The following is a 25,276-nucleotide window of genomic DNA, read 5'->3' as shown; positions in this document are numbered from 1 at the left end:
GGCACTTCCTATTAAAAGATGACCACCCCCTCCCCACCCACCCCTGGCTGCTTGAATCGTAAGTGTGTGCATGTGCGTGTTCAGTCAGATGGGTGAGCCGCATGAGTCCTCACACTCCGTCTGCCTTTGTTGATGTGAGAAGTGATGCTGTGTCGCTGCAACCTGCACTCGTGTCGCCTCATGCCCTGACTGATGGCAACAAACGTGCACACTCACGCACACACTGAGCTCGCACCAGTCACACGTGTGGTGATTTTCCATCAACTCACAAGTCTGAAATCCAACAAAAGCTTTTTTTTCACTTCTAGTCTTCACATCGCTTAACGTATTTCCTCTTCCTGCTGGTTTCTCTCCTCTTTTAGGGATTTTTTTTTCAAGGCATGATGAGGCTGAGGTCAGTGTGAATATCAATCACGTAATATAATTGTCCTTTAAGGAAGGCAAGGAGAGACTGTCGCCCTCCATTCATCTCTGTCTCTTTCTAACCTCCTCGGTGTGTGTGGCATGTGTAACTCGTACCTTGGGGCTTCCTTGCAAGAATGAAGATAATGAGGTAGATGGAGTAAGAATGATGTATATGGTCAGCCAGTCAATGTTACATAATGGCTGCCGATCACTATATTAATTGGACTTGTTTTCCCTGTCACCAGCAGAGGGATAATATTTGACTGCCTGTTGTCACAGCTGTTAGTCCTTAGTGAGCTCAGCAAGCCAGTTGTGCTTCATATATAGCTTTAGGGTATAGTTTTATCTTTGTGGATATGTGTTTGCATTTAAGGCTGTAAGATGTGATTTGAAGTCAACTGGAGCTCCACAAAGTGCTTTCAATCCAGCAGGCAGGGGGAAAATGGGAATGGAGTCAGGGGAGGGCAAGAAGAAAAGCACTTCCATGTCGAACACCTAACTAAAAGGCGGTGGGGAGGAGGTGTGACACTATGCTGTTGTTTGTTTTTGACCTTATAGAACCCCACCACCACCCTGCCACCACCCCCAAAAAATGAGAAAAAGTGGAAAAATTCCTGATCTTTCCAAAAACAACTTGACCCCATATCTTTTATGGTGCTTCTGTGTTGTTTGGCTCCTCCAACGTTTTTTTTTCTTCCTGTGCTTTATTCTCTCATGCCTGCTCCCCCCTCCATTTCTGAGTGCAGTGTTGGGATTGTGAGGGCACTGGAGGGGACAGTAATGACTAACTCTGTAAAGGTAATGATAAAGTACAGACGCTTTAGACTCCACTCTGGCTAGAGGCACAGGGGCTAAGAAAATTACAGTCATCGGTGTGTATGTGAGAGAATGAGAGGCAAAAGAAAAGAGGGTGGAGAATGATGGAGGGCAAAAAGAACAACATAGTCAGACTGAGACAAAGACAGACATTGCTGTGATTCATTTTCCTTACCAGTTATAACAGAAGCCGTGTGTGTGTGTGTGTGTGTGTGTGTGTGTGTGTGTGTGTGTGTGTGTGTGTGTGTGTGTGTGTGTGTGTGTGTGTGTGTGTGTGTGTGTGTGTGTGTGTGTGTGTGTGTGTGTGTGTGTGTGTGTGTGTGTGTGTGTGTGTGTGTGCATTGTCTCTTTCTCCTCTGCACTTGTTTTTGAGTGTCTCTTGACCTGTCTTTGGCCAGCCCTCTTGTCTTCCCATCTTGTCACCTCTCCCCAGATCCGCTCTGTCTCTCTCCCACACAGTCCTGCCTTCCAGTGTCGCCCGGCTCCACCACTGTCACTCCGACTCTCAGTTGCAGCGCACTGAAGCTCTGCACTTCACCACACACAAAGGAAGGGGACTCCTTCAGTTACAGTTATGTTTCACATATATGAATAAGAGTGGGTGAGAATGTATCGTATAAGCATAGGTTGTCATCTTGTGCGTGCGTGCGTGCATACGTATGTGTGTGCGTGCGAGCACGCTCTAGAGAAGAATACCCAGAAGCCTGTGTTTGCTGTCTAGCTGTCTGCTGTCTGTCATTAGAGTAATAAAAGACTTGCTGTGCTGCACGGCAAGGAGTTCTTGTCTTTAAGGCTCCTCCATTCCGCACAAATTGCCAGCTGCTGAGCTCTGATGGATGTTTGTATGCTGGTCCAAAAACACAGGTTCCACTTTAAACCCTCAGCTCCATTTTCCCAGAGAGAGAGAGCGAGACGGGGGAGAGAAAGAAGCTGTCTGTCTGTCTCCTACCTCTGTCATCCAAAAGTGTTTTAATTAAACTGCGCCTCTCTGCAGGCCCCAGAACACACACACACACACACACACACACACACACACACACACACACACACACACACACACACACACACACACACACACAATGCACAGAGAGGGAGGTTTATACAAATGCGCAGGGCTCTCCTCCCATTCTGTCTCTGACTGAACCACCGTCTCCCTCTGTTTGTCTTTCTGCTGCCATTTCTTTTTTTCTCTCTCTGTGCCCCCTCTCATCGCGCCTGAAGAGTGACAGCCTGTGTTTTTCAGCCGATGTTTGAACACCGACCGATCAATGCTGGACAAAGGGAAGGAGCGGGGGTGAGGTGTGGGTAGGGGTGACACAATTGGTTATTGACAGAGAATTCAAAGTCTGAAAGACTGGAGGCGACGGCTTAGTAAGGGGAGAGGAGAGGGAAGAATTATGAAAGAAGCACAGTGAAGAATGTGATTCACACTTATAGTAAAGCATCACAATGAAACATGTTAACTTCCAATATTAGTATTGTCTTTGTCTACACACGTACTTTTGCGCTATGTCATTGCACACCTTCAATTGAGTGTAAACATTCACATTTGCCAGAGTGTAACCTCTGGGAGCTAAATGAAGTGTGTGTGTGTGTGTGTGTGTGTGTGTGTGTGTGTGTGTGTGTGTGTGTGTGTGTGTGTGTGTGTGTGTGTGTGTGTGTGTGTGTGTGTGTGTGTGTGTGTGTGTGTGTGTGTGTGTGTGTGTGTGTGTGTGTGTGTGTGTGTGTGTGTGTGTGTGTGTGTGTGTGTGTGTGTGTGTGGAAATACAGTTCACTGTGATACAGTCACTTTGGTAGAACTGAAATAAAAGCTGGTCCTCTCAGGAGAAAATAAACAATATCCATTCTATATGTGAACCTTTACATTTCTGTCTTCCAGTGCCAATGTTTTCATGTTGGTCACACCATACTATTCCTATAATATACAAACGTTGCGAATTTTGATCTCCTGGCTAAAAAGCCTGAAGTGCCTTGGTAGTCTTTTGCTGCTACAGCTCGTTTGGATTGTTATACCTTGAAAGATGAAAGACGATCTTCTGCATACCTGGATTGTCATGAGTTGTCATGTTGAAGGACTGTTGCTTAATGGATATTATCTCTTTTCCAGACCATTTTCAGTAAACCAGGATGCAGTTTTATGTGAAAATCTATGACATCCACAGTTCTTCAAACCCTCAAAGCGAAATGTACCAAGTTCAGTCACTTCAAGCTGTTTTGGTTCCAATTCTGATGCTCAGTTGGATCTTTACGAACTGCATATTCCCAAATACATTGTAGTTTTCCCCCATGTGACCGACTGACTGATTGTATATTTGTTTTAACTTTCAGTATTTGTAGTTTCAGCTGTGTTTCTATCCATTGGCTCTACTCTCATTATTATAACCCGAGGTAATTTCAACCTTACATATTGGCATTATGGTAATTTCACTTGAAGACGTCCAGGGCGATCCTCTAGTTTGGTATGATGATGACAGAAGAAGAAAGCTCTAGAGCAAAGGAGGAGCAAAGGCTCAACAAGTATCATTCATTGAAATAAAGGGAAAAGCGCCAGTGAGGCACATGCCAGTGTTGGGTGGACCCCCAACTGAGAGTTTGAGTGGAGCAGGTGAGGGAGGGAACTGGGCTCATGGTGAGGTGACCTCGGTCAAGACTAAAGTGTGGTAGTGGGGTCAGATAAGGAGTGAAAGAAGCGAGGCAAACAGACGGCTTGACTGCGAGCGACACAACAACCCGGTGATGCATCGCTAGCAACATGTGGTATAAGAGCTCTGAGCTGGATGGGCTGCAGGTGCACCCAGGAGCCGGCAGTGCTTGAGCCCTGCCCCTTGAACCTGAAGAAGAAGAAGTGTCTTGTGTGTCCGGTGGGGTCGATCGGGATCACGACCTGTGTATATGGTTTCTGTCACTCAAGTAGGACTATATTCAGGTTTTGGGAGGGGTCACAGCTTTCCTGAGATCTGCAATGTCTTCTCGCTCCTATACATCTATATACCGATGAATTGTGAGGTTTTTTGTTCTTTTTTCAAGAGAGAGCAGTCTTCACTCAAAAGATTAAACTCATCTGAACATGCATGACTGTTAGATACCACTCTGACGAGTACACATAGTCATAGTCGGTGAGTTTCTTGTACAAGTGATTGGAGGAGAATGTGTTTGCTGAGACACAGAGCAGGGAAAGGCAGAGACATATACAGGATGACAGGTCTGTCCTGGATGGCGGTGAGGCCTGGAGCAGCTGTTGCCCTTTCTGTCTGTCCTGTGGCCACTGCACTGCCCAGCTATGAGCTGTGGGCATCGCTGCTTCAGTGTCTTCTAGCTCAGCCAGTCCTTTGTTTTTTTGAATACAAGAAGAGACCTGAATCAAGAGGTGGCGCCGTCTCTGTGCCCGAAGTTGCCACATTTTTTTCTCCTGCTTCTTTCTCGCTTCATGTTCCTCTTTACTTTCAATATTTTCTCTGACAAAACTCATCGAGGGAAGGTTTGAGATGGGGAGTGGGGAATCGTTCACTTTCCCAATAGGGCTGGTTATCTTTCTAAGTGGCTTCTCTTGTTCCCCGGTTGTAGAATAACTGATCGGAGTGGCCCTGATGCATTTTATGAACTGAACTCAGCATATTTGCCTCATCTGGATCCTACTCTGAGACAGCGATTGGATTTGTTCTCACACCTCTTCCTTGATCGCCTGCTGAATACAGAGGATGTGATTTAAAAACTGAGACAATATTGTAAGAAAATGCAGTTACCCATTTTACCGTGCTGCATGCTTGCACGTGTGTGTGTGTGTGTGTGTGTGTGTGTGTGTGTGTGTGTGTGTGTGTGTGTGTGTGTGTGTGTGTGTGTGTGTGTGTGTGTGTGTGTGTGTGTGTGTGTGTGTGTGTGTGTGTGTGTGTGTGTGTGTGTGTGTGTGTGTGTGTGTGTGTGTGTGCGCGCGCCAGAGAGCAAACCGGACAAAATGCACCAAATTGTATGAGCCTATAGCTTTTTTGGACTCCCCTGACTGGAGTCCACTTTGTCAATCCCCTGCTCTCCACTGTTCATTTAATGCTTATTAAATTTAGATCATTTTCATAAGCGGAACAATCTTTTCTATTGGAAGGCCAAAGCCATTAACATTTTATAAGAACCTGGAGTACCTGAAAAGGTTACTAATGAGAAGAGTTTGGCCGAAGAAACTATATGAAAACACTCTCAAAAAACTTGCAGCTGCTGACTTGTAGAAGCTTTTGTTAAATATCTGTACAAACGGATGGATGGATGGATGGATAGATGGATATTGGAATCCTTTACAGACAAACTGCTGGCCAGTCTTTTACATTCATTATGCAACAAGGTCTCCTCTGATCTGCCTGCGCTTTCCTGCCTTTATAACGTACAACAGGTCATAACCCAGCTGATAGACACATCATTCGTAGAAGAATTTATATTAGAAGTGGAAATATTCACCAAATGCATTCAGCTTTTGACCCAAGTTTGTTTCAACATCAAAATAAGTAAAAACAAATTTAAGCCTAAAAATAAAAAGAAAGAAACATTTTATTGCAATCTCAAAAACATGAACATTACTTGTATATCATTATAATAGTAGAATAACATCCATAAACACTTATTTTGTCAGTTCAAAATAATCATAAAGATCACCTGACTATCCAGGAATACAAAAAATATATATACAATTTGTTTGAAGACAAATCTACATTGCCTCAAAAAAGAGAATTCTGGTTGGTTCATTTTGTCATATATGTTTTTTCCCGTGTGCCTTTTTTATAATTTGTCTTTAACGTAAGCATACACTGCCATATATTTTCAGTAAATATTCACAAAAATACAATAAATAAGTCTTTTGTAATATTTATTCACACTTTATTTGTTTCAGAGGGAACAGGATGCAAGCTTATTTAACTCAGGAAAGTTTCATTTTATCAGGAAAACAACAATATGCAGTTCTTAATTACAATTGAAATAATTACAGTTTTTACAAGACATTCAGATTCCAACAAATATTTGTTTTATGAAACTTTTTATTTTAGAAATTATTATGTGCATTAATTCATTACTGATCATAAATGTAACAGCTATGACAGTTACTGCACTTTAGACTCTAAATAGCACCCTTCTGATCATGTACTTCGTTGGATACCAACAGGCATTAACAACCAATTGTTTTCATGTGAAGTTCCCCATGAAGTTGAACTGAGGTTTGTAAAGAAAGAGGGAGTTTTTATGCTGAAATCCTTTGACCAAGATTCTTTGGCACTCCTATATCATCCTGCCTGCCTGAGCTGAGCCAATAGAACTACTGCAAATTGCCTGTATTTGTTAAACACACTGTAAACAAGCATGGTGACCCTTGTAGTTTTAATGAAAACAAATATGTAAATCTATCTATTGCCATGCAGGCCTGTGGTAGCTAATTAAACTGGAGCCATAATTTGCTGCCTGGAGTCTTTCCATCATTAGGGTAGTAACAAGTCCAACTGAAGAGGTCAGAAATACTGCAGCCTCCCTGCCAGGAGAGGCTCTTGGCGGCATTGCCAGGATGAACGTGTCACATCAGAAATGTCATGGGATAATGTGCGATCAGCAGCACCCATCCACGTAAGGTCAGCTGCTCTCCTCCCCAGCTGAGCAGCGCGGACTCGTCCAGAAACACCAGAGCAGCAGGCACCTGATCACTGGCAAGTCAGGAAGGCAAAAATGTCACTGCTCTCCTCCACATGCTACACAAGACTGTCAGCATCTTAAATTTCTTCTCGAAATACACTAACAAGAGTCGCCTTGATACCCCAGAGCTGGATTGAGACGCACAAGACAAGCTGTCACTGTTCCCCTCAGGCATGCCATCGCTTATTGATCCCTCAGGGACAAGTTTGTCTTTTTGATTATTTCTTACCTCTGAGTGAGATCTGAGGCAGCAACCAGCGCGGGAACCGTCCACATAGACTCACTGCACTGCTCCTTCCACTGAAGGCAGGTCGTTTTAATTGTTTCTGTTTTCTGTGTGTTCAGAGAGCACCGACTACAGCGATGCAGAGGTCCTCCCTGACTCCTTCCCATCAGCCCCGGCAGAGCCGCTCCCAGAGTTCCTGCTGGAACCAGAAGACGCTTTCATCGTGAAGAACCGGCCAGTCCAGCTGCGATGCCGGGCCTCTCCGGCCACACAGATCTACTTTAAATGTAATGGAGAATGGGTCAATCAAAATGATCACGTCACCAGAGAGAGCCTGGACCAGCTCACAGGTGATTTATTTAGACACACAGAGGTGTACTGTAAATCTGTCCACACACACACACGCACACACACACACACATTCACACACACATACTGATGTCACCTTGTATTTTACAGACATAAACATTATACTCAATTACCAGCATAATTTTCAACTACATAATCCATTAGCTTCCACAGAATTTTATGTGCACGTTAACTGCTTTTGGCTTGCCGCCAATGCATTATTTATATGCACCGTGAAAAATATGCTTCACTAATCCCCCCCACCCCTTTCTCTCTCTCTCTCTCTCTCTCTCTCTCTCTCTCTCTCTCTCTCTCTCTCTCTCTCTCTCTCTCTCTCTCTCTCTCTCTCTCTCTCTCACACACACACCACAGGTCTGGTGGTACGAGAGGTGGACATCTCGGTGTCGAGAACCCAGGTGGAGGAGCTGTTTGGCCTTGAGGACTACTGGTGCCAGTGTGTGGCCTGGAGCTCTGCTGGCACCACCAAAAGCAACCGTGCCTATGTTCGCATTGCATGTCAGTATCGTGCGCGTGTGTGTTTGTGTGCGTGAGAGACAAACAGAAGGAAGAAAATAAATGACAGGAAGAGAGGCCATGAAAGGGCAAATGTCTCTCACTTTCTGCTTGTCACATGCATCAGTTTAAGTGTGTATGCAAATAAATTTGCCACGGCGGTGCGTCTAAGTCCTTGTGGTAATGTGTGGCACAGCGTGGTTGGCACGTTACATGTCTACAAAGGCTTGAAGTGAAAGAAAACAACACAGCGATAGAGAATTTTTAGGAATTTGGATACTGTGTGTGACTGTGTGACAGTCAGTGTCACTGAGATGAGCAGGGTGTCACTCTGCTGTCGCGGGGCAACCTTTACTAACTGCTGACTACGTATGTGTTGCCCTCTCTAGACCTAAGAAAGAACTTTGAGCAGGAGCCTCTGGGGCGGGAGGTACGACTAGAGCAGGAAGTGCTGTTGCAGTGTCGCCCCCCAGAGGGGATGCCCGCCGCTGAGGTAAATAACCCTTTTCCCTTTTTCTCAAACTCATCACCTGTTCATTTTATTTATCTGTAATTTCTTTGGGGGGGGTGAGGAAAATTTGTGTACTTGATTTGCTGTTTTGTAGTATAAAACCACTTTTATTGTATTTTCGTGAGAACGCAACTTCAAGCTGTAAACTAAGCAACAGTGTTTCATTCAAATTTATGCATCGCCGTCTACAATAACATAAAACCCAGAGGGAAGGAAGGGCAACTGCTGACATTTTGACTCCATCAATTTAAGGAAAAAAAACCCACGGCAACATCGAAATATCACTGAATATACGATCAGCTATTTAGGAAACAAAGCTCTCAAGGCTTAAATTCTCTTTTTTTGTCTGGCTTAATCACCAAGCTGCTCTAACTGTGTGACCCTGCACCAAAAGCACAAATTTTCCCCATAAAACAACAACACAATAAATTTATAAATAGGAAAACAAATTATTCATGAATGTGGATTTTATTACCCAAGTAATATTTTTTTTAACAGCATTTTAATAACATTGTTTGACATAAAAAGCACATGAAAGCATACTAAAAGAAAGCATATGTTATGGGATCACATGAGAGCTTAAAACTGGATTTATAAAATGCGTTTAATAATGAATACCGGTTGTTTTGGGTGTTGTATGATATTATACCCATTAGTAAGGAGGTTGTGTTAAAAATAAATGTGAGCGAAAGGGAAACAACAAATTAGTATTTGTTCCCAGGGAAAAATTTGATGATGTTTTGACTGTGTTTGATCAATACCGTGTTGTGACGACTTAATACTCTGCAGGTTGTTTACCGAATGGCTCTGCATGTGGTGCGCTGACTCATGTTTATGCATACGCACCTGCTGATTTGTACGATTTCTGTGAAGAATTATCAGCCCCAAAATTTTTAAAACTGAAGAAAGTCTAAATTGAAACAGCACAGGGGGCTGAGTGTGCTCAAGCCTCCTTGGATTCCTGCTCGGTTTAAAGGAGTAGCATAAACACTTTTTTAAATTATAATGGTGGTACCTATATTTCATCGATAATTTATTTCTCTGATAAAGTTCCTGGGTTTTGTTTTTTGTGTGTGTGTGTGTGAATTAATATTTTCTCTCTTCGCTTCAGGTGGACTGGCTGAAGAATGAGGACATCATAGATCCATCACAGGACTCCAATTTCCTGATCACAATCGATCACGACCTGATCATCAAACAGGCCAGACTCCTGGACACCGCTAATTACACCTGTGTGGCCCGGAACGTTGTGGCCAAGAGACGCAGCAGCACAGCTACTCTTATTGTTTATGGTACAGCACATGCATTCTCTCCTTCTTCTTTCTTTTTTAATACTCACGCATTGCAATGATACTGCACCGGCTAATCATTGATTTTTAGCTTCTATACCGAACTGTAAAATGTTGGTTAATTCACAATAAGATAGATTAGTGCTGTTGTAGCAAAGCGCTGAGTTAACTAATGGAAATCTGACTTTTCACATCAGCTGAGTGCCTAAACGTAAACCTTAAATTATTAAAAGAACTTTAATTATCAAGCAACTGTTTTCTATGTGCATATAAATGTTGTAGTGGAGTATGAAGATGAAGATTCATATTGGTAATATTCTACATTACTATATATATATATATATATATATATATATTTGGTAAGCCAGATTGATTTAGAAGTTATTCATTATTGTTCAGATTCTCATTAAGTTCCAGTATAGAATCAAACATTTTTCTTAACCTAATATCACTCCTGCTAAAAGATATTGGGGTCTTCAGGTTGTTTAGAGGGGCTATATTCTTAGCACTGTTGAAGGTGATGATGGTAATAACTTTCCGACGGGCATGTCTTTGCTTGTCTGTGTGTGGTCTCTCTGTCAGTGAGCGGAGGTTGGTCTTCTTGGACTGAATGGTCTGAGTGTAATGCTCGGTGCGGGCGGGGCTGGCAGCGTCGAACACGCAGCTGCACCAATCCTGCCCCCCTCAATGGAGGAGCCTTTTGTGAGGGCCCACCTGTTCAGAGAGTAACTTGCACTACCCTGTGTCCAGGTGAAAATTACATCATTTATCTGTAACGTACTTAGGTCAAATTAGCATGCGCTGGAAATTTCCCAAAAATGATCCTCTGTAAATGGGAGCTGATGAATTGACGCTGACTCGCTCGAAATTTCTCAAATGGGTCATTTTCCTTAAAATGTAATAAAATGTGCATAATTTTAATGTTTTTTTAAAGTCATGTTGCTCCACAGAAAGTTCAGCTTTACAGGAAATCAGACTGTTTATACTAAAAAACTGAAAAACAGCTTTATCCAATTACGACAGATCAGCATTTGCTCTGGTTACTGTTCTGATTTCATCGTTAAAAGGAATCTGCGTTCTGGCTATTTTTGCTTTGCCCTGTGTGTCAGACCACCCTGACTCCAAAGGCGTTTCAAACCAACCACAGACCGCATTTTTGCAATTTTCAAAATTATGCACTTGAAGCCATTACATATGCATCATATTGCATTATAGCGTCATGCCCAGTTTCACTTATCTGGAGTCCTGGAAGTAGCTTGTTGATGGTTAGTTTTTAAAATGACTCACATCTCTGCTGTCGTTCTAGTGGATGGTGGCTGGACAGAGTGGGCAAAGTGGTCCGCCTGTGGGACAGAGTGCACCCACTGGCGCAGCCGCGAGTGTCAGGCCCCGCCACCCATCAATGGAGGAAAACACTGCAGCGGCAGCATGATGGAGAGCAAGAACTGCACGGAGGGGTTGTGTGCTAGAAGTACGTTCTTTTCTTTGTTTGAACTAATATGGTTTGAAAATGTGAATACATTTAACAATGTGCTTTGTTATAGTTTGTCTCCTCACATTTGAAAAAAAAGTTTGAGGTGGTAGTGCTCCAACTGTCTACTATCTGAAAAAAATGAGCGGTTACAAACGCTCTGCAATGGTCAATACCGAGACAGAACATTTTCTGCTTCAGGTGATTGTTGGATTGATAATATAAAATCCTGCCAGTGATTCTGTTGCTCATACCTGGTGATTTTATGCGGTGTGTTGCATTTTCAAGCTATTTTGTGTGAGACTGTATTCCCACAGCAGCATGGTGAGACAGTGCAGTGACATAAAAGTTAAAAAAAGAAACGAAAAAAGCTAAATCGTAGACAGATGTTTCATGAGCGGAAACTTGGGTTCACAAAGAGAGAGGGCAACTGATCCACATCTAAAATGCACAGATGGAAGGAGAGGGAGATAAAAACAAGTGCAGGCTAAAAAAGCGCGTGGAGTGGGAAGCGAGCATGACATGGCCAAGTTGAAAAATTAGCACAGGGAAGAGCATATGAGAGTGAGTCAGACTCACACTGACACCCAATGTGCAGCCCGTGATGAGCTGGGAGAAATCCAGCTGACAGCACATTAGAGTCTTGGAGATGCACATCCACACAGGCAGTGAGATATACTCAAGGACACACTTAATAAAGCACACAGACACACGCGACGCAAACCAACACACCCAAGTGTGTAGGCAAACCCTTTAAATGCACGTGCAGGGGGATCATACTCACACTGAGAGCAAAGCTGAGCTTCAACTCTGTCAGACGTACACGCGAGGCCTGACATAAACAGACTTCCAGTGAGCAGCCAGATTAGACAAATACGCTGTCTGATTTATCCACACGTCGACGAGCGTTCTCAGGAGTCCATCGTGAAAACAAGCACTCAAGTGACTCTGCCAGAGGAGAGAAGACGGGGTGCACTGTGCTGTGGAAAATCTGCAAATGTGTTGCTTGCAAACTGCAGGTTACCGACTGACTTATTTATTTTCCAGCACGATAATATGATTACTCTGTGGTCACAAACTGTCCTGATGATATTAGGGCTCTTTGTATTCCTTACACACTCCAGACAATCAAATAGGAGAAGCTCACTCATGCTAATGTCTCACTCATTGTTAATCCCTCTGAGGATCGGCTAAATACCCGAGTCATAAATTTAAAATGCTCTGAGACACCACAAACCATCCTCTTCATTGCATCCTGGTAGATTGTAATTGTTATTGGACAAATGGCAAAGTCCATTTGTTGTTTTGATGATGCCTGGGAGAGAGGGTTATTGTATTTGAGATCTAAGAAGTGGCACAGACCTGAAAGATGGTTTTCATATTCATCAGATCGCTCAGAGATGATGCACATTGTGAAAATTACTGCCCCTGTCAAAAAGCGACACACAACAGTAATTCGATTAATGCAATGAAGGTGATAGCATGCTCTGCAGGATGTACAAAGACAGGACTTATATATATTGTAATATATATTGTTGCCTACTTGTCCACTCAGTCTGAAAATAGCCTTTAACTTTGCATATCTCATTGTTTCACAGTCATTTCAGATAAACTAGCTTTTCCCCATTTTACATTAGATAAACACTAATGCGGGACTTTACTCCACAATGCATTACAATGTCACACATTTCTGGTTGAGGTTATTAATTTTTCAGGCATGAATTGTGTTTTCTTTGTTTGCAATATGCATTTTATGTTTACATTTCTATTTTCATGCTGATGTGCTTTGTATTATGTTTCTGTATAATAATTTGCATACAAGTAGTTCATTCATTTTTATGTTTTGCATTTTTTCTTTTCTGTTTCTCTTGTTTTTTTTTCTCCTGATCAAACAGATAAAAAGATTTCTATTGAACATGCAAGCCATCGTAAGTTCATTTTCCCATCACTTTGCTCTCTCATTGCTTCATGCTGTTTGTCTTTGTGCTGTATGTGTGTGTGTGTGTGTGTGTGTGTGTGTGTGTGTGTGTGTGTGTGTGTGTGTGTGTGTGTGTGTGTGTGTGTGTGTGTGTGTGTGTGTGTGTGTGTGTGTGTGTGTGTGTGTGTGTGTGTGTGTGTGTGTGTGTGTGTGTGTGTTTGTGTGTGTGTGTGTGTTTGTGTCTGTGCTCATTCAGGTTCAGAGTCCAAACATCTGTGTTAGCACATGGAGTTGTGGGCGTGCAGCAGCGCTTTGTGTTGAGCTTTTCCATCCGCACTTTCATGTCGTCTCAGATCACACTCAGTGGAGATACGCCTCACCTTCTTGTCCAGCCAGCTTATGAGGGCCGTTATTGTCTCTTGTCTTGCGTGTTGACTGAGTGTAACGTCGGTGTCTGAGCCGAGGTGACTCAGTGTTACCACAGTGCATCATTTGCATAACAGTCTGCTACAATCGCAGGTTTGTTTGGTTTTTTTTTACAAACGTGATGACGTCAAAGCAATCATTAATAGTCGTTTAATAAAATTCACTGTATGTGTTGGGACAACTCAGCTGTGGGAAACATGACATTTATTTAATTTAAAATGGATCCATAAAATGTGATTGGGGAAAGCAACGCACTTGCCAAAGATAAACACTTGATTGTTGACCTTCATTTAATCTGTGATCTAGTTTAGATTTAAAGTGATGGTAATTTCTTTAGTTCAATGTGATGTAGACTCGGGAGGGAACAGCCGCGGTAATGCACCTAATTTGCTATTGTTCCGTTTCTGGTAATAAGTGCGGACGGCTGTCTGATTCGGTTCCATCCTGCCACGTGAGCACGGGAGCTCTCCTCTGCCAGCCTGTCTGCCTCTGGCTCTCCTCTCCTCCACCCTTTCTTCTACTCTCACTGCTGCTGTGTAGTGTCTGTGGTTCCCTTCTTTCCTCAAGCTCTGCTATCCTTATCTCCTCTCCTCTCCTCAACACACTAATAATCCCTCTGTCCTCTCAACAAATCACAACCTTATCTAACTCCATCCAATCCCTTTTGCTAAATTGCCTCTCATCTCGCTGACTTCTCCACTGTGTTTCCAAACTGTATACTCCTGCACTTTTTTTTTTTTTTTTGTCTCCCGCCAACCTCACTCCCAGTCTTCTCTTCTGTCTCCTACTGTGGTGTGACTGGCTCACGTGTCCGGATTAGGTCTGGCTCTGCCAGCACTGGTGTCCGGGCTAAGCAGGCTGTGATGAGCCTGCTGACCAGTCACAACCAATCACCCAGCAGGAGAGGAAGGAGGGAGCTCGATGGGGAGCAGGTGAATTTAGGGCCAACCACCCACTCACCTCACTTCCTTCCAGGCTGACGTCTGGTGTCAGATGCGCCTGTGCAGGATAGGATGAAGTATTCACTAACGAGGGGTGGCCTCGCTTTAGACTGAACACTCGATAAGACTTAGCAGGATTCATTTTTAAAAGTCCATGGACTGGATAACATATTTTGGACCCCGTCGAAGCGATAATAGCAAGCACACAAATAGTTGTCGGTTTTTTCAGAACAGTCCAGACTTTAATGAACCTCATGGAGAATACAGTCTAAAACATTGTTTAAACTTTCAGTCGACGTTGAAGTGTGGGTGGAGCTGCCTCAATTTCAAAGGATGAGAAAAAGATTTTTTTTCTCTTGTCCATGCCAATACTTCACCTCGTGCTATCTGTAGAATCAGGCAGGCCAGAGCTCTCCTTTTTTTCCTTCTTATTGCATGAAACTAATCTTCAGCATTTTTACATGTGAAAACCTGATTTTCAGTGAAAAGCAGTGTGTGACTCGGTGTGCCTGAATTCCCGTCAGTCATGGCAGAAACAGAGTTATGTGGCATTGACAGCGACACTGTATTTAATGTGGATTGGTCACGTCGTAACTGATATATGATCCACTTAAGTGAGCATTAGTATCGCTGCCAATACTGATTTACTGAATCGGATTTGCGTAGTATTGTCTGAAGTTCCCTTGATTTAAATGCTCATCGCCTCTTTATGTTTCTGGCTGCAATGCAATGTGTTGGGGGGGGGGTGGATTAAGCACCAGGTAAGGTATATTGGCTGTTTCGGCTCAACAGAGGACCTGCATATAAGTACATTTTCAGGAGTATATTTTTGTTTTTTATTTGAACGTTCTGATGAAAGAAAGATGGATAATGTGGGAAGAAGATGCAGGAAAAAAAGACCAGGCTGTGGCCTGGCTCATACAATATGCACCCTAACCATTTGGCCATTGTGTCACCCTGAGGATTGTGGAGTTTATCCCCATCTGTTACATTGTAATCGTAGAGAGCACATCTTTTCACGTCCAGTGCTCTCAAGTGGAGCAGCTTCAATGACTGCATCCATAAAGTAATTTTCTAATGTGTGGGAAAAAGGCTTCAAACAAATGTTTTATAATGATTTAATTTGTTGATTGACTGTTTTTACAGGAAAATAAAATGTAGTTTGAATTGACAAATCTACCATAGTCTTGGAAAAAATCCTTAAGACCCATATTTTGCATTCGCTTGATCAATGGTCCCACTTCCAACTATACAAAATGGGACCTTAAAATAAAAGGAAGGAATTTTTTGTCATCTTTCATTTTTATTTTTTTTTTAATTTTCCATGACTTCTATAACGTATAATAATGAATTAAGCAGACGTTACTGCACAAACCTATAACAACTAATCTATTTACATTGTGGCGAGTCAGAATTTGCCCGAGGCCGTTTCTCCCCACTGGTGTTTCTTCTTTTTTCACGTGTCTTTTTGATCTCTCAGTTGTACTTCTTTCTCACCTTGTGTTTTAGCTCTGGCCCCAGGTATGGGTGTAGCCGTCTACACTGGTCTGATTGTGGCCCTGCTGCTGAGTGTCATCATGGTGCTGTGTGTGGGCGTGCTCGCATATCGCCGCAGATGCCGCCATCTCCACGGAGACATCACCGATTCTTCGTCTGCTCTCACCGCCGCCTTCCACCCTGGCAACTACAAGCCTCCCAGACAGGGTGACTGCACACTCCGATACGCACCGATACGCACCTAACCGCACACGATTCGCTACATATTTGCATGTTTTTTGTCATTGTTTATTTAAGTTAAATAAGTTTGTTTCTCATTCTGAAAGTATTTTGTCATTTTATGTCATTATCACATTTCTATTTATATCATCCCATAAATGACTTCTCATGTACCATTATCTCCTCTCAGTCAGTTCTCCATTCTTTTTCTTCTTTCTATTTTTTCCATTTTAAGCATTTGTCATGGTGTCCTTTCTCTTGCTCTTGCCATCAAATATTAATTAACAACATTAATCCATTTCACTCGCGTCACATTTAGCTCTCTCAGCCGTGCCCGGTGTCATTTCTTGGTGATAAGGGAACAGCCACTCTCTTCTTCTGTGTCCACAGATAACCCCCATCCTCTGCATCCTTCAGCCCCTCCAGATCTCACAGCCACAGCGGGAGCTTTCCGTGGGCCGCTCTTCTCCCTGCAGCAAGGGGTCAACGACAGCCCTCACAAAATCCCCATGACCACCTCTCCCTTGCTGGACCCCCTGCCCAGTCTAAAAATCAAGGTGTATAATGCCTCCACGCTTTCATCTCTGGAACTCCCTGCTGACATGTGCTCAAGTGACGGCGAAATCCTCAGCTTGAAGTCGGTGGGTACTGTGGGTAGAGAGCGAGAATACCACAGCCACACTTTGTCCAGAGAGCCTGGGCTCAGTACCAGTGCAACCCTGGGAAATCTGGGAGGACGCCTTACCATTCCCAATACAGGTATTACTGCAATACCGCTGTATTGAAGTTATGATACGTTTATTCAATATGAGACGACATTGCACTCTCTCCCCCAGGTGTGAGTTTGCTGGTTCCCCCTGGCACAATCCCCCAGGGGAAATTCTACGAGATGTACCTCATTATCAACAAGTGGGACAAAACAACGTGGGTCTTCTTCATTCTTACTCTTTCATTTCCATCAATCTATTGTTTATACCGCCATATACAACAAAAGTGTTTTGGCACTCGAGCCGATCCAAGATGACTGGTCAAGGGCAGGGCAGATAGTCAGTCACACACACTCACATTCATACATACAGGCAATTTGGGCTCACTAATTACCAAGTTTTTTAATTCTGGAAGGAAACGAGAATACTCAGAAAACCAACTGAAGCACGTAGAGGCAGAATATGCAAACATCACAGAGAAATGCCCTCAAGCCTCAGCCAGACTGGAAGTGGGGACGTCCTCGCTATGAGGCAAGAGTGCTCACCTCCACACTACTGAGTGGCCCTAGTCTGATCTTCAATTCAGCACCCTCATTCTGATCTCAATCTGTACGTTTTCTAATGCAGGGTTCATCTACTGTGTAACACCAGGTACCGCCTTTAACATAAAGCAGAAACAGAGTCATTCCTGGTCAATTTCATGGTCAATTTCATTTTCAGTTTGCATAAAATACATTAATATCAGCCTGTTGCAAGTAGTGTGATGGCTGTGAATGAAGCGTGATGTTTTGTTTTGCAAACACATGTGTGATATTTGCAGGTTACCTTCAGAGGGGAGTCAGACTGTGCTAAGTCCTGTGGTGAGCTGTGGTCCATCTGGCATGCTGCTGAATCGTCCTGTGGTCCTCACTTTGCCTCACTGTGCCCAGCTCGACACACCCACACCTGACTGGACCCTCACCCTAAAAACACAAACACACCAGGGGGCCTGGGAGGTGAGGCAGCCTCAAAATGCTGTTAAACGACAGATTTTCTTCCGAAGGAAAATGAGGAATCACTGAACATGTCTTTAATTGCCAGGAGGTGTTGACTGTAGGGGAGGAGACGCTCTCGTCTCCGTGCTACCTGCAGCTGGAAGAAGAGTGTTGTCACATTCTCATGGAGCAGCTGGGAACGTACGGCCTTGTGGGTCAGTCCTGCCCTCCACAACCTGCCTGCAAACGCCTGCAGCTGGCTCTATTTGCCCCCAGGGCTCCTTGCCTCTCCCTGGACTATAGCCTTCGGATCTACTGTATCCATGATACGCCACATGCACTCAAGGTGCTGATTGTGTTTTTTCATCTTTACACGTCCACGACTTTATCAAATTGCTGTTTCTGATTTTCATTTAAATCTGTGCACCTTCTTGTTTCATACAAGTGAAATGTTTCAACCTAGTTATTTGAGAGCAATAATAATTATATAAAAAAAAAAGAGTAATTTATGTTTATGTATTGATTCAGCATTAAAGTGTTTTAACATAGTCTGATTCCACAATGGATCAATATCAATTCAGCACATCCACAGTTATCTAAAATGTCAAAATGTAGGGCCTGTTTTTTTCCCACACACCATAACACTACTTCTGAAGACCTATAAAATGATTTATTAGGCGGAGTGAGGAATCACTTTAACAGTGTCTGGTTTGAATACATCCTGTAATGATCACAATTTCAACATGGCATATATGTCTCAACAGTCGCAAAGCAAACAGCAGGAAATGAAATCGACGACCATCTTACTTCCTGTAGAAGAGTTGGAAGTGCATAGCCAAAGAACATTTCAGGAAATCAAAATAACTGTTATTAGAGTGCAACGCGGATATTGTGGTTGCATCATGATGTCTTAAAGTAATAAATGGAAGGTTATATTGCTTATTTCCATAGTGTTTCTGGACTGTACCTTCAGCATGATTGCACTCTTAAACACTTCATCCAGTGAAAACTGCACTCTTTGATGTTTCAAAAAGTCTCCACGGACCAGTCAGGATAGCAAACTTGGGCGTACTCTGTGCAGTTTGCACGACTGCTAAAGTTCAAACAGCTGAGGTCTCATTTGGGGACCTTTCACAATTGGAGATTGTATCTTTGTTTTCATTACATGTTTGTGAAATGTAGAACCAATGGTAATCCCATTATAAAATGTTGTCAATTGTGCAGGAGGTGCTGGATTTGGAGAGAAGTCTCGGAGGAGTTTTGCTGGAAGATTCCAAGCCGCTGCTCTTCAAAGATAGCTACCACAATCTACGTCTGTCCATCCATGACATTCCTCACACGCATTGGAGAAGCAAACTTCTGGCCAAGTACCAGGTGACACACACTAATGCTGCTTGCGCTTTACAGTAGCTGATTCAGGGATACATTGTGCTTTCAGTTCGCATTACCAGCAGAGCAGAGGTGGCAAACTACAGCTCCATGAATGACACATATGGAAGTTCATTGTATTGCATGACAGGAAGTCATGTTTGTGACCATCTCAGTGTTTACATGTCACTCTGTTGAATAACGTGTCTGTTACATTAATCCAATATGTTGTATTGTAGTGAGTTTCTTGATTTAAACTGAAATGTGGTTAAAAAAATCAGCCCAAGCTCACACAATGAAAGTTTTGAAAGTTTCTCAGGATTGCTTTGAATCTAATGAGCTGAGCTGCATTAGTGAACACTAATAAAATGGCTATCTTCTCTTCAAGTTTACAGCCGGTAGACTTTATACCATCCACTGCTGTTGTAAACATTGAAACTCTCTCCTGCATCCTCTTGGCAGCAGGAATGAGATTGCAGTCTGAACTCCTTCAGAAGAAACAAACAGAAAATCTGATCGTGGCCCTAATTTATAGACAATGCTTCGTGGAAGTAAATTGTGCTTTGACACTGGTGAGACCCAGTTGGTGGAGACGCCCACTATCAAAACAAAGTGCTTTGCAAACCCCCTGAATGGATGCTGCATTCTAGATGTTTCCAGATTGTGCCGCTCAGGACAAGGCTACATTAAAACACTTGTGTCGAGGCTTCTTTCTTAAGCTCTCTTCCTCATTGCTCTTTCTTCTCGTGACAGGAGATACCGTTTTACCACATTTGGAGCGGCAGTCAGAGACCCCTGCACTGCACCTTCAGCCTGGAGAGAGGCAGCCTGGCTGTGTCGCAGCTCGCCTGTAAGATCTGCGTCCGACAGGTGGAAGGGGAGGGACAGATATTCCAGCTGCACACAGACATCCAGGAGGTAATGCTGTCAGCCGAGATAATACTGGAGAAGACAGATAAAGTTGTGAAGGCTACACACCTTCTCTAAGGCACACAGAAGTTAATCTTAATACTTTATGCCAGGGGTGACAAACAAGAGATGTAATCTCCTTGTCATTTCTAAATTACAAGAGTTACATTATGCAAGCTTAAGTGAAAAGTAGTGAACTGTTAAATCTACTTTGTCTAGTCTGGTGCTCTTTTCTTACAAGCATAAGAACATAACAGAAATACAATATATTGCATTTTCACTTTGCATGTGCTTTGTGGTGCTCAACTACAAGTAATACCAAGAGTGATATCACCTGTAAACAGGAGTATTCAAATAAGGGTTTTGAGTACATCCCACAGTGTTTACACGAGAATAATCTGCTGGAAATCGTGAGTTGGAATAGTGAAGTGCTTGTTTGCTTGCGTTGGAGTGGAGTGATGGGATGGAGCGCTGAGTACCCATAAGCACAAAATGAAATGTGATATCGTAGTGTTTGACGCGTCGGTGGGGGAAGGTACCAAACACGTTGGAGCCTCACAGCAAATAAAACAGAACTTGACAAAAAAAAAAGAAGTTGGAAAAGATTACAACAGAAAGGATTCTTGAAAAATACCAAAAATATCTCATTATAAGATCCTCAAACAAAAGTCATGCTTCTCACCACAATAACAGCAGAGTCTCTGCTAAAGGCTGCGTCAATTAGCACATAATTTTCAAACGCAATAAAAAGAAACGCCGTCACAAGCAACAAAAACATCTTCAAACATTTCGAATCAAATTGCACATTTTACATTAATCTTTGAGAACAAACTCATCTCGGTAGCTGGTGCGATCTCAAACACAACCCCCCCCCCCCTTTTTCAACTGTGACTGTGTGTTGTTATACGTGTTTCTCAGTGCGTCTCATTAGTGGATCAGCTTTCACATTTGTGTGGGCGCAGCATTACATTTGCACACGCTTGTATACGCACAAACCTTTAAGACCTAAAAATACACAGCTAATTCCAGTAACATGTTGCAGTAAAAGCGAGCTACCTTCTTGTTAGTGAAATATCATTGGCTTTAAATCTATACTGGGAGGATGATTTGGTGAAATTCAAGACGTGACAGGCTGTTGACAACATTAGTCAGAAGAGAACCACAGTCCTACACAGGATTACGGATTGCTCTTTTTTAAAAAGACATGTGAAGGTTGTTTGTAAAAGGTTTTGTAAAAAGTGCATCGATTGTGAACATTTTCTGAATTTATTCGTATTGGATTTGCTCTAAAAGGCAAAAAAATTGAGTTGTCATTATTTATCTGCTTTTTTTTGTTTGTTTCATTTAGTTTTTTGTCTGATTTTACTGCTCTAGCCTACTTGAGATCTCATGGGCTGCATGTGGCCCCTGAATCAAACTGAATTTGACACCCTTGATTTACACTTTCTCTGTCCATCACAGACTCTACCGCCACACTCGCCCCTCCCTTCGGGAGGTACCTGCCTCCCTTCCTCTCAGGTGGGACCTTATGCCTTTCGCTTGCCTGACTCCATCCGTCAGAAGATTTGTGCCAGTTTGGATGTCCCAAGTGCTCGAGGGTGTGACTGGAGACTACTGGCTCGCAGTCTGGGCTTTGACAGGTCAGATCAGTCTCACAGGTTCTTGATAACCAATCAGCTCAGTCATGATGTTTCTTTGGTAGTTAATACTGTCATAACTTCATGTTATGTCATATGTATATATACACAGTTTGATTATATTAAATTCACCTGCACCCAAACACAAGGCCTATACTTTGATCAGACAGCTGTGCGGACCAAAAAAAAAGAATTTCTTTTGTCATGTTAAATCTGGTCTGTATAGCTTGGAAATAAATCCAAGAATATGATTCAACCATGCATGATATACAATGCTGAAAAATAGATAGAGTTCATCTGGTGAATTAGCATGCATTGTGAAATATAATTGTTAATGAAACATCAGTAATATACTGACGAAGTTAAGTTTTTCTTCTGCAGTAATTGGAAATTCTTTGCTCGCGCAACTTGTCTGTTCCTTTTATGCCTCACAACTTGGCTCGTCTTTTTTCTTGCTTTCAGGTATTTGAACTATTTTGCCACAAAGCCCAGCCCCACAGGTGTTTTGCTGGACTTATGGGAAGCCTGTCACCAAGGTGACGCCGACCTGGTCTCTCTGGCGACCGCACTAGAAGAGATGGGCAAAAGTGAGGTGCTTGTTGTCATGACGACAGATGGGGATTGTTGATTGGTCGAGGAGCAAGAGAGCAAGCAAGACTTTTCTTTTCGCACCATCGTGATGGAAATACAGTACCTGCTTATGAATATGCACATGCTGGAGCAGGTCATAATTATTTTGGACCTTTTGGTTGATTCACTTGCCACATCTCACTTTAACTGGCCCATGGTTTGCCACTGTAGAGACGGAGCCACCGTAACTTGTCTTCATGCGGCTATCTGACCACCAACCTGATTCAGCTTGAATCCTGCAAAGTAATGCAAGTGGTGTATTCAATTTGTGGGTGTAGCGGCATAAAAATGGATGTAAAGTCGTCTTTCAGGTGTGTTGTTGACTGTCTTCAAATGCTGGGACTGACTTGTATATAAATAACAGTGCTTTAGGTCAAACAAATCCATGTATTCAGAGTGCTAAGGCACACACAATAACGAAAAGAACGAAAACGCTAACACAGGATTACCCATGTTTCAGTAGCAGCATGAAAGTGCATGATTTAACATCATCTCACCTCATGGCAGGGGCTTTTTGTTTTCTCCATATTTATTCTGGGTGTGCAGTGAAAGACAGGCAACTTTAACCTGCCTGCAGCCTCCCCAGGTTACACACACACACACACACACACACACACACACACACAAACACACACACACACACACACACACACTCCAGGACACACACGGACAAAGTGGTCATTAATCGACTCTGAATCAGACAGGCTAGGGTTTCTTGTCTAACCGCTTTGACTGTCGACAAATCTCCTACAGACCGAACCCTCAAGGTTTGAGTCACCATCACTTTGGGGATGAAAAGAAGCTGCCTCTTCTTTGTGGAAAGTGGGTGAATTGCAAAGTTTGTGTGACAATTGGCGGATAACTAGACTGACTCTCTATATTGTACCAACAAATGCCTCAAAGCCTTGGCATATCATTTCGACTCACAGGGGTGTTTCTCTTTCATCTCACCCAGCACTCCTCTGTCGCTCTGCCACACTCAAATCCATTGTGAGTTCGCTGCAGGAGAGCTTTATGGCCATCCCTTAAAAGTTTCCCTTGGGGAACGCTCTTTAATTTATTATCCATATTTGTGGATTGTTTGTTTTTCAGATCTTTTTTTTTTTTTTTTCTTTCATTGATGTTCTGATCATATAGAGCCACTTTTGTCATGTATTGCTTTGTATTGTTTTTTTTGTACCTGGTAGAGCAGGCCAAATTGGGAGCGTCAGGTGCATAGTGGACATCTCTGGTGTGAATAACAAAACCACATTTATGTTATTTCAAATATTGTGCATCAATTGAAAATGTAAAAATATTGCCTGTAAGACATAATTAGAGTTGGTCAGACGTTCCGATGACTTTGCTGTCGTGTTGGAGGCATTTTGCTTTGTTTTAACTGAAGGCAGTTTATTAGAGAATAGATTAGCCTTGCATTCAATCAACTGGGCAGCAAGGGACCATAAAATTTACCTCGACACTAACTGAAATATTTTATAATCAGTTCCTCTGCTTATCTTTGTGTCCATATGTCTACACATCGCTCTGTAGCTCATTATGTTCCCCTTCTCTCAATTTAATTACATATTGTTTATTTAATTTTTTTTATTTTATTTTATTAAGCTGCCTGCTTTGTGGTCAGGGTCCTTAAAGCTGTTTGCATTATCAATATTGTTCTGTCAGACTTTGTGTGGCGGGAATTGAAATGCTGTCATCTGTAACATTGTCACCACTTTAAGTTATGTATTATTGAGTCTTTTTCTCCCTACAAGCAAAAAAAAAAAGTATTCATATATCTTTGAAACCACAAGAAAAAAAAAACAACAAACCAAAACACAGGCAGTATTCCTCCTCTTCAGCAGTGAGTCATGTCACTGTTTTGTGTGAATGAACTGAGAGCGTGCGTTCGAGTGTGCGAGTGTGGGGATGTGTGGGCACATGGGTGTGCGCATACAGTATCTGCACATTTTTAAGATCTGTCATTTCTCTTTGTAAGTGCTATGCAAGTACAAAAGGAAAGTGAAGCATTTCGACTTCTTTTGTTTCCTGGAAGAGTAACTCTATTTTTTCAGATCAGGACATTGACAGGGTTTTGATTTTGTATCCTGGAGTGGTTTTAAGAGTGACGTCTTTCGGGGAGCCTCGTCCGTGCGGGGGGGGGGGGGGGGATTCTCCATCCGGATTGGAAGAATCGAACCGCCGACCTGGGAGCTACTCCTGAAACGATCACAACTGGGAATGTGAAAGAAAGTGGTTCAATGGCGACAATAAAACGTTGTGACTAAAACAATAAACTTGTGCCCTGCAGGTGTTCGCTATGAAGAAATACCTGAACACAAGCAGTTCAGTACTTTAGGCCAATGAACACTGCAGGACCGTTTTTTTTTTTTTTTTTTTTTCCTTGATTCTTGTCGCAGAGACTGGCAAGCTGTACACTACAGTGTTTCTTGTTCCAGATTTCTCAAGTATCTGCTGGATCTTCGGCCATATCTCTGGATGAGTGATGCTTTTGAATCCACACGTGCTCCTAATGAAGAGAAAACTTTAGCCTTTGTTCGAGAAGTCAGACATTTTTATTACAGAAAAAACCTAAATGGATTCAGTGACATTATTTTATCTCTGTAAAGTACCAATTGTAAATAAATGTCTAGCCTTCTTACCTGTAACTAAATATAATTTTTATGCAATAAATTATATTTCTTAGTTTAACAATGGTATGTGTGTCTTTTGTACATCCAGGTAATCTTTGCTCCATTTTATTTTGTTTTTTTAATACTTTTTTTTTTCAGCAAAACAAATACAAAGACCAAATTAGACGTCGCTTTAGCCAA

General features: G+C 42.5%; 1 protein-coding gene across 1 annotated transcript in view; it reads left to right on the top strand.

Annotated features, from left to right (window-relative positions):
- Nucleotides 1-22,464, top strand: part of unc5b (unc-5 netrin receptor B) — a gene marked incomplete at both ends in the record, with an annotated part of 49,804 nt that extends 27,340 nt beyond the window's left edge. Inside the window, 16 exons of the mRNA XM_080482007.1 lie at nt 7,228-7,458; nt 7,829-7,972; nt 8,359-8,462; nt 9,592-9,772; nt 10,352-10,519; nt 11,076-11,240; nt 13,136-13,168; nt 16,035-16,229; nt 16,632-17,000; nt 17,078-17,165; nt 17,769-17,943; nt 18,029-18,268; nt 19,147-19,296; nt 20,044-20,208; nt 21,661-21,839; nt 22,299-22,464. Of these exons, the coding sequence (XP_080338133.1) occupies nt 7,228-7,458; nt 7,829-7,972; nt 8,359-8,462; nt 9,592-9,772; nt 10,352-10,519; nt 11,076-11,240; nt 13,136-13,168; nt 16,035-16,229; nt 16,632-17,000; nt 17,078-17,165; nt 17,769-17,943; nt 18,029-18,268; nt 19,147-19,296; nt 20,044-20,208; nt 21,661-21,839; nt 22,299-22,464 (2,753 nt within the window). The remainder of the gene's footprint in view (nt 1-7,227; nt 7,459-7,828; nt 7,973-8,358; nt 8,463-9,591; nt 9,773-10,351; nt 10,520-11,075; nt 11,241-13,135; nt 13,169-16,034; nt 16,230-16,631; nt 17,001-17,077; nt 17,166-17,768; nt 17,944-18,028; nt 18,269-19,146; nt 19,297-20,043; nt 20,209-21,660; nt 21,840-22,298) is intronic.
- Nucleotides 22,465-25,276: the final 2,812 nt, after the last annotated feature.

This window comes from Lipophrys pholis (genome assembly GCF_963383615.2).
Source record: "Lipophrys pholis genome assembly, chromosome: 15".
NCBI lineage: Eukaryota > Metazoa > Chordata > Actinopteri > Blenniiformes > Blenniidae > Lipophrys > Lipophrys pholis.
This window is presented reverse-complemented; position numbering and strand designations above follow the sequence as displayed.